Consider the following 9,375-nt stretch of genomic DNA (forward strand, 5'->3'; position numbering starts at 1 on the left):
GGGGGGCGAGCAGGCGCTCAGCACCCAGAGGGCCGCCCTGCGCCAAGGCGTTTGTCTGCAGCAGCGGCACGTCCCCCCGCGTCGGGCAGGAGAAGCGTGCGGAACCCTCCGGCTGGGTGGGCCCCAGGCCCCGGCTCTGCGGGCGCTCCCAGGGCCCCAGGGCGGCTAGCAGGCAAGGGCCTCCCCAAAAAGTGCAAATTCGTTAGTTAAAACTAAAAATTACATCTTTAATGTTCTAGGAACATTCGATACATTAACACTCATTTAACACTTGAGCATAACAACCTCGGGAAATGGGAGATACGCTCTCGGAAGCTTTTAATACTCGGTGCAAAACCAAGTCCTTTAGAAAAATCCTTATTGCAGAACATGTGGCTTTCACATTTTATCTATTCAAGGCCTGGTAAACAGGAAAAGTTACTGTACTACTACTGTTCCCTATGCAGAGCGTTTGATTATCTCTAAGATACGCTGTACTTGCAGAAACACCACCAAGCACTAGCTACTTTGGAAGTACTTACGGAAGCTAGAGCTCCTTAGGGAACAGGAGATAAACTACCCTTCCAGGCTTTGAGGCACTCACTGAAAGATAGTTTCTGCTGTAGCTCCCATTCATTCAGAACACAAAAGGGCTGATCCACAAATCGACAGAACTGAGTGGTGTGACTAAGTGAAAGCAAGTTCCTCTGAGCCAAACTCAGTCCTACTTACGTTTACAGCAAAACTGGTTTAACTCGATGGATGTGCAAATTTACACCACTCTGAGCCCAGGAGCTTGACCTTAGTGTCTCTGCAGCTTGCTGTCCCTTGCCCCAGCTCTCCTGCTGGGTGAGGAAAAACTTCAGTACCACACACTGTGCATGCCACTGCAATAACAGGCTGTTTCACTTAAAAATGACCTGTTGGAGTTTGCACCTTCTAGAAAACCTCCCATCTCCTGAACTACAGTCCATATTTAATAATGTTTCTAAAAAATCCAGTTTCTTCCTATGATGCAGAGGGCTTGACTAGAACTGAAGCCAGCATCCCTTTCTAGTTCTTGTACCAGCAATTCAGTGCAAGGAGGTACATTTGCCCAGCATGACCTAGATCTGGACCTGTGTCCCTGGCTGCCCTTCTGACAGCTGGGCTAGCAGGACTGAGCGCTAGAGTGTCCCATGCCTCCCTGACACGCTCTTGTAAGTAAATTCTGTGCCCATTCAATCCTCCTCAGTCCAAAGGACAGGTTTTCATGCTGGGCATGGAGTACAGAAAGGAACTTGGAGGAGCAGAAAGAGGAATCCTTGGCACTCAGAAGAACCAGCCCTTCCAATAACATAATCCTGTACCCATTATAAATGAAGGGCCTTCTACTGCGGACTTACAATAGCCCCCCACTGAAGTCAGCTGGATAGCATGGGCAAAAAATCCCTTTTCAGATAGAAAAATATACTGTAGCCATTATAAAAAAAGGGGCCTTCTCCTGCAAACATTACTCTGGTCCTGCTGAGGTCTACTGGATAGCATGGGCAAAAGGTAGAAAAATTGTAGGATTGGTCCTCAGAACACTTCCATCTTAGCAAATACTGCTCATACCAGCTTTATTTTTTGTAATGAGCAGGAACTCCTTCATGCTTTTTACATTTAGCTGAGCCATAATATGCAAAGTTATGTATGTTTATAAAATGTACCAGGATGTCCATTTTTAAACACTGGCAATAAACAGGTTGTCCCACGATGTGCATTTAGATATGCAGACCATTATTTAGGAACAGAATGTGCCAAGCATTGATTTAGTGGCTGAAGATACTGCTTGGGAGCCCTGCTCAACTGCCAATGCTGCAACTGCCAAATTCAATCCAGTGGCAGAAGCCTTTTGGATGATTGCTATACTACATTACTAACACTATTTTAAATCCATAAACAAATTCCCAAAGGTGTATCTGGGAGGGTTAGCAGAAAACACCACATGGTGTGTGCTCTATGTTACTGGGTTTTATAACTGACGGTACAAAATAAGAAAAAATGGAGGAAAAGTCCAAAGCCCTTTCTAAAGTTGACCAGGATTCATTCCCAGTATCTCAGGCATGCAGACAGCTGCTGTACTCTAAGGACTGGATAACTGCCCTAAATATAGGCAGTGGCTTTTAAACGGCTGCCTCGCAGTTAAACTGCGAATTTTCCTTGTTTCACTTCCAGTCAGAGCCAAGAGCTCACTACTCACTTCTGTGCATGTTGAGGTAAGGATGCATATCCGTACAGCCCTGCAGTGAAATAAATTGTTCTGTACCCCTCAGTTAATTCTGCATTTCTGGCCTTGGTTTTAGTGTGCTGGGCATGGTTATAGATGCTTTTTGAGAAAAGGGGATGCACATAGTGCATGACTGCAGTTACAGTGGCAGGTGTTGGAGGAAGACATTGCAGTAGACACTGTTAAAAGTTTCATGCCATTTCTTCACAGTATCATCCACATGTCATTCTGCACACTGCAGAATTTTCTTAACATTGACATAAAATCCTGTGGCAACATCTCCCTTGTCCCAGTATTGAATCCTGTATGCCATGTTCTCAAATTCATCTGGAGAGCAGCACTCAGCTGGTCCTGTGCCACAGCAGGAACTTTCTCACTGCAGCTCTGAGCTGTGGTTTTAGCTTTCATCAGCCAAAGAGCAGCTCTGTCTTCTCACAGCGCTGAGAGGAGATGGGTTGCCAGCTTCAGAGACAACTCTTCCAAGGGGAAGAGGTGTTTTTTGTCAGCAGAATCAGATAGGAAACTACTCATCATGTGAGAATAAATATGTCTGTGTCCTCCGAAGAGAAATGCAGGTGGAAGACACAGCCTCTCTGTACCTTCTCAGGGAGACTCAATGTGTCCATGAGGTTAACTTGCATCTACAGCATCTCTAAGTCTGTGAAATCCTTTTGCTGATGAAGGAGGAGGGGGCCATCAAGCCTTTTACACCAGGGTCCCATTCTTACTGTCATATTTCAGCCTGGGCCGGGGGAAGTTGAGGGTGGCATACTCTGTGGCATTCTGCATTTGTAAGTTCTTCACCTCTGCTGCAGAGCGCTCCCGGACCTTGGTGAACACTTGGATGTCTGCGTAATGAATGCTGTCATCCTGCTTCACACTCTTGGGTTTACTCACGGTGGCATAGACAGGAAACTCCGGGACATCTTCGTATGTTGGAGCCTTTGGGGAGAAAGAGCTCTGGAAGGTCAGCTCCCTGGGCTGCTGCTACACATGCCTTCCCCAGACCAGGCAGAGACACCCTGCACACTGCCCCCAGCACCAACCAGCCCTCTGACACCTCAGGCTCAGAGAGGGATTTCATCCTACTGCTTCTGCTGCACTTCAGGGGAAAAAAATGTGCCTGCATCACTGTGCAGCAATGCACGTTGCTCCCACAGCCATTAAAGCCTATACAGGATGAGATGAATAAGCTGCCCCATGTCCTCCCAGCCCATCTAGCCTAGGAAGTGGTGGTCAGCTCTGTCTTCTCAATATACAGTTAGGAAAACAACTCTGGGAAGCTGTTTACCTTCCTGCCAGGCTGATGCTGTTGGCTCTCATGTCTCACATTAGTTCCTGAAAAAGAAACACCAGCAGATCAGGTTAACACAACTGTTTATTGTTCCACCTTTGAATGCAGAAATGCAGCGTCTGGCCCATGGGCTCTCCCCACTGGACACAAATCAAATTTCCACCTCATCTGACACCCTCAACCCTAATGCTGTCTCTGAGGCCCGCCTCCAAGAAGAAAGCCTGGACTTGTTTCTTTGGAAAAAATAAGGTTTCCCAGGATGACAACATGCTGTGGACCACAGTGTTCTTGGCAGAACCTAGGAGAACAGACACAGCACAACGAGCTTCCTTGTCAGGCCCTTGGAGAAGTCAGATCCAGTTTTAACTTTGTTATTCCCTTTGCTGCCTGGCAAACATATCTTGCCCAGCATGGTCCAAAGTCCACAGGATACAACTGGGCTACTTAGGGAATGCACTTTATTCTGCGGGGCTGATGTCAGATGGATGTTTGCAGCTCTTACAGGAGTTTGATGCAGCTTCTGCTATGCTGCCACTTGAGAGTACTCACATGTGTTTTGATGTGAGACTCTGGTATTTTAAAGACACTGTTGAAGTCCCTTCCCTCCCCCTTGCCAAGTCCCATGGCATATCACACCCCTTGCTTTAAGTTTTAAAGTAATCTTGCCTCTTGCTTCTACCAAACTTCTCTTGAGGAAGGTTAGGTACAAAAGAGTATGGGAGGGGACGTCAGCCTCGGGGATCCAATTCACGGTCAACACTGACTAATGTCCGCTAACCAGGGGCTCAGTCACTCCACCTCTTCTTGTCCTCAAAGCATTTTCACAAATCCTTACCTTGCTTTTCTTTCTTTCTTTTAAAAGGCGAAGGGCAATTCCTGAAATCAGAGAGAGATGTCAACCCTGAGAAGCCCCAGCCTCTGCTCTCATAACATGCAAACCCAAATGCACCACCCGAGGGTACCACATCTGTGGGTAATGAGAAAGGCCCAAGAAGTGTCTCAGAGAAGAGCTGTTAAGCCAAGCCAGAACCTGAGTGACTCCTGCAGGGAGAAGGTCCAAAGGGGAGATGTGGGGATGTGTTTCCTTCTTCTGTGACACACCTACCATACCCCACAGACACTCCCCAGTCTCCTTGCCTTTCAGCCCTGCCTGGTTGTCCAATATGCATATGCATCAGAGTGAACGAGGACAGATTTCACCGTAGTCTTGCAACTACATTTCCACAGCTGTATGATGAAAGATGCAGGGTGCAGAGCATGATCTCAATTGGCACAAACCCCTTCTCTTAGGGCCAGATGCTCTGATAGCCCCATACCCTGTGCTTTGGCCCCCTTGCCCAATGAGTAGCTCTGCACAGACCTTGTGCAAATTTAATGTTTCAGATAGTTTTCCTGTTCTCAGTTTTCCACTTAAAACACAACCAAACCAAACAAGCGATGCACTTAATATAAGCCAAGCCAAACCCTAATCTCAGCTGTACCTGTGTGACCAGAGAGAGACAAGCCAAATACAGCTATGTTCCAGCCATGGAATAAACAGGAGCCAAATTCATTCCAGCTGTAACAACAGAGCCAGGAGCTGAGCTCCTGCAGGCTGGTGCTGGCAGGGGAGCGCAGGCTGCCCGGCAGAGCAGAGACGTGCCACATTCTGGGCCAGGTGCATGAAGGAAATGTTATCGTTGCATCACGCTCGGAGGGCTGGAGGAGAGCAGGTGCCAGCCCTTGTATGGCTCCTCCTGCGTACGCATGTCCATCTGGTGCTGGCTGCCAACCAACACAGCGTGCAGCTGAGCATCGCACATGGGTCTCTGCCTCTGCTGCAGCACAAGCAGCAGCTGAAAGTGGGCAGCTAGTGCTTTTAATGGGGCTACAGAATTACCAGGTGGTTCCCAAAAAGCATTACATGTCCCACAGCTTATGCATTTGCCAGACAGTCCTGCCACAGGCGGGAACAATGCAATGCCTGAGGCAGAGCTCTGCCCTTGCTGGCTTTTAGAGGCAGTTTCAGTGGGTGGGTGAGCAGGACAGCATGTGCAGTAATGCCTTTGGCACTCTAATGGCGAAACAAAAAAAGCATGAATGCAGGCAAAGAACTTGGAGACCTTCAAAATGGTCAGTAATGATTAACCAGACTTGCTAGACCTGGGAAGTCAAAGGCAGCTTTGGGGAAGGCAGGGTGGCCATGTGCCTGTGCAAAAGGATCCAACACTGCTCCTCATGTCGCTGCTGTGTGCTGCCCCACAGAGGCACCAGTGGCCCTCCAGTCCTTGGCAGACAAAATCTGGGGGGCTACCCCCAGGAATTAGGGGCCTAGCTCAAGGCAGCATTGCTTTGTCTTGTGGTGGTTCTCACTTGGCTCTTGCAGCTCCCTTCTCCACTGTCTCTATGAGCTTGTGGGGTCTCCAGGGCCCTCCATGCCGAGGCTTGTGTGCTACAGCACTTTGCTTTTTTACAGCATTCAGGCATGTTGTGCAATGTAATTAAAATAGCACCATTTGAAGCAAAACCAGCAGGGTCCCTAACCTCTTTCCTGGGAGGTAGGTTGCAGTATCAGCTTTCCAAGCTGCTCTTGCTTGTTTCGGTTGTCTTCCTTTGTAAAGAGAGCATTAGCAGCCAGTGTGTAGGCTGAAGCTATTCTGTCTGCAAGCTAATAACAGCCAGGCAGGAGATGGCATCTCCCAGCCTCAGATCTGCGGTAATTAGAACGGATGTGGCAAGGGAAACAAGAGCAAGGCAAACCTCTCCTCTCTTCTCAAAACCAGGTCAAACATGTTGTAACTACCTCACAGCCTGCTAGAAGCACATTGTATTCTGCATGACAGCACATATGTCCCTGCTCCTACATTGCTTCTTCCCCTTTCCCCATGTCAATGCCAACTGATTTCTGCCCTACACAAGCCTGCTTCACAGTGGGTTCTGAATTTTGGCATCTTTGCTGTCCATGCACACTGGAGGCCCTGAGTACTAAATGAAGTGGTGAGAATACCTGGGGCCTGCCCTCCACAGGGCCATACTAGCAGAGGTACCCAGACCTGAGGGCCCACTGTCCTTCATCAGTAACTTTCTTCTGTGAATAAATTTGCTGTAAGGCTTTTCTTTAAAGATTTCAGGAACCCCCTCAGTCTCTTGCTCTTTGCTCTGTCTCCCTTAGGGCCCATGCTTTGGTAGTGATCATTACAAGGATCTTCTGTCCAGGAGAAGGTGGGTGCTTACCTCTCCTGAGCCCTTTTGTAAGTCTCAGCTTTATTTAGGAAGCCCAGCTCTTTGTGGGCTGTGGTGCTTTGACACAGCTGTGGTGCTGAGCAAATATCCAGAAATAAAAGCAGTATAGGTGCCTGAACACCTGAACTAAAATTAAGTACCTATTTTTTTCCCTCTGTCACCAAGGCAAAGCTATGAATTATGCAAACTTCTGCAGTGTGGCTTTAGTGCACCAGTCTGCTCTTGGTTGTGGTCCTCTGTCGGTGTCTCCCCAGCCCACGTTACCAACAGCATATTCCCATTTGCCTTCCTCTCTCCTTGCTCGGAGCCCATTTGAATAGCCTACACAGCACAGGGTCAGCCTGGGAGCCTGAGGCCCTTCTTCACCCATGTGTTTCCGTGTGCAGAACACGGAATGATGCTTCTGGGGAGAGAGATCTGCTTTCTCCTCGCTGCACAGATAGATATTAGCACTTGAGTCCCACAGGGGTGCTGAGGTCCAAAGGGTCTTTGGCCAGAGCTTTGCCCTCTGCTGCAGGAATCTGCCAGAAGGTAGTAGTGACACCACCAGCAGAAATACCATCCCAGCTTCTTACTTTCCATGCAGCTGGGAAAAAAATCAAGTGGGACACAGCAGTCCTGGTCCAGTAACCTTGGGGGAGCAGAATTTGACATTGCCCCAGAGGAGCCAGCCTGCCACCATGCTGCTCCCCAAATGGAGCAGAAAGCTGCTCTCCTGCCTGGCCCTGCATAGATAAGTGACCTTCAGATTCTGGTTTATACTTCCTTTTGGAGGCAGAAGTGTTTGTGCATGGCCTGGCACTGTCTGGACCTGAAAGTGCCACAACAGCATACACTGTAATGGTGGTGTTTGTACTCTGGAGTCTCTGGCTTTGCCGGTCCATGCTGTGGCACGGCTCTCCCTGCCACACAGCATCAGTAGTGAGCCTGGCAACTGCAGCTCTGCGCAGGGGAACCAGCCTCTGCCCCAGGCATTCCCTGATCAGGCCCTTGTCTACTGCAGTAATGAAGCCGATGCCCTGAATGCTTCATTTACCCTCTGCCACAGGGCAGAGGAAGTAGAAAATGTGACTTTTGGTGGGGGACATGTCAAGAACCAGCCTTCCCCCTCCCACCTGCAGTTCCTAAATCACAAGCTCCTCTGCCCTCCAGCTCAGGGCTCAGGTTGGAAGGACCTCGGTGTCCTGAACCTCCTCCTCTGCTCCAGCCGCTAGGTGATGCTATGCCTCTTGTAATTATTAAAAAGCACTGAAGAATTTCTAATACTTTTAACAAATGCAGTGTTGGAGAGAATGTCCTCGGAGCTTCATCTGACATTCATGGCTCTCCCCCCTGTACCACTCTCAGAGCTGAAAATATTTCCACTTGGCACCGAATGATGCTCCACTGTGTCCTTTTTCTGTAAGCACGAGGTCCAGGGCACAACATGAGCCAGGAGGGATTAAACTATCATCCTCCCTCCCGGGGAGAAAAAGCAACATCATCTGAAAAACATGGCCAGGATTTCCCAAGTGCAAATGAAGCCTAGACAGACACAGGCATGGAGAGGGGCTGGATGAGCTGAGAGCAGGATGGGGTAGCTGACCTATAAGCCCTTAGTGCTAGCACTGCCCCAGGGGCCCCTCCCTGCAGTATGCCAAAGGGACACCTCACGGTGTGCACCTGGCCGGAGACCACTGGGGCAAGGACAGGGATTTTAACTAGATCCTTCCTAGAACTGAGCTATTCTCAGCTGCTGGCATGGCTGCAGGAACCCAAGCTGCCCATCCCAGGAGGTGCCACAGCCTGTCTAGCCTGAGACATGTGAGCAGCAAAGACCCTCCGCCTCCCCCTATCCTGCCTTTGGCAAGCAGGGGCTGCCCCAGCCTCCCGTCCCCGCCCCGGCACCTGCACAGCCGTGACCCAATGCCCCTGCTCGCTTGCTCTCAGTTTCTGTGTGAGCTGGCAAGGTGCAGGGCTGAGAGCCAGGCAGGAGCCCTGGCAAACCCAGCACAAGGAAGCAAAGCTTGCAAAGTCCACCCAAACTTCCACGCAGGCTGCCCGGAGCTTTGTCTGCCATCCCCATACCTGGCGGATGCTGTACTCACCATGGTCGCCCGCAGCTGCAGAGATTGCCCATGTCGCTCCTTTCTCCATGAAGCAGAATTGTTTTCTGGACAGGGAGAGCTTGTATTTCCTGGTTCCTGCTTGGCCCCTGGCTATTCCAAGGGAGTGTCTGGCAGTGTCAGATTTCTCTCCATCGCTGCAGAGACGCTTTGCTAGGCCCGTGCGTGCCATCTACCGGAGGGCTTGCCCTGGGCTCTCCGTGCCCCCAGGGCCCACGCTCACCTCTTGCTACCCAGGGAGGAGAGGGCAAGGTAGCAGCATGCCTCCAGGCCTCAGCCCTGGGGCTAAAATTCTGCTTTATGGTTTGTACAGTGGATGTCCCTCTGCTATCCCTCTTTCCCACCAGCGCCATCCTGCTGATGCCAGCAGTGATGCAAAAGAGGGTGGAGGAGGGACTTCAAATGTTCCTGAACAAAAGGAGAAACACCAGGGTGGGAGCTCTTAGTGCTGTTCCTGCTGTTCATCATTGCATCTCAAGCAGGATGTCAGAAAAATGTGTGGCTCAGGCTGGCATCACCAGGGA

At 49.9% G+C, this 9,375-nt stretch overlaps 1 protein-coding gene across 1 annotated transcript; it reads right to left on the bottom strand.

Annotated features, from left to right (window-relative positions):
* Positions 1-212: 212 nt before the first annotated feature.
* Positions 213-8,907, bottom strand: LOC103921547 (chromosome unknown open reading frame, human C11orf52). Its single transcript, XM_009329537.1, has 4 exons — positions 8,834-8,907; positions 4,360-4,400; positions 3,522-3,568; positions 213-3,172 (listed from the first exon to the last, which is right to left on the bottom strand). The coding sequence occupies exons 1-4, from the start codon at positions 8,863-8,865 to the stop codon at positions 2,936-2,938; spliced, it is 357 nt and encodes a 118-aa protein (XP_009327812.1). The 5' UTR covers positions 8,866-8,907; the 3' UTR covers positions 213-2,935.
* Positions 8,908-9,375: the final 468 nt, after the last annotated feature.

Source organism: Pygoscelis adeliae, unplaced genomic scaffold, assembly GCF_000699105.1.
Source record: "Pygoscelis adeliae isolate BGI_AS28 unplaced genomic scaffold, ASM69910v1 Scaffold268, whole genome shotgun sequence".
Taxonomy (NCBI): Eukaryota; Metazoa; Chordata; class Aves; order Sphenisciformes; family Spheniscidae; genus Pygoscelis; species Pygoscelis adeliae.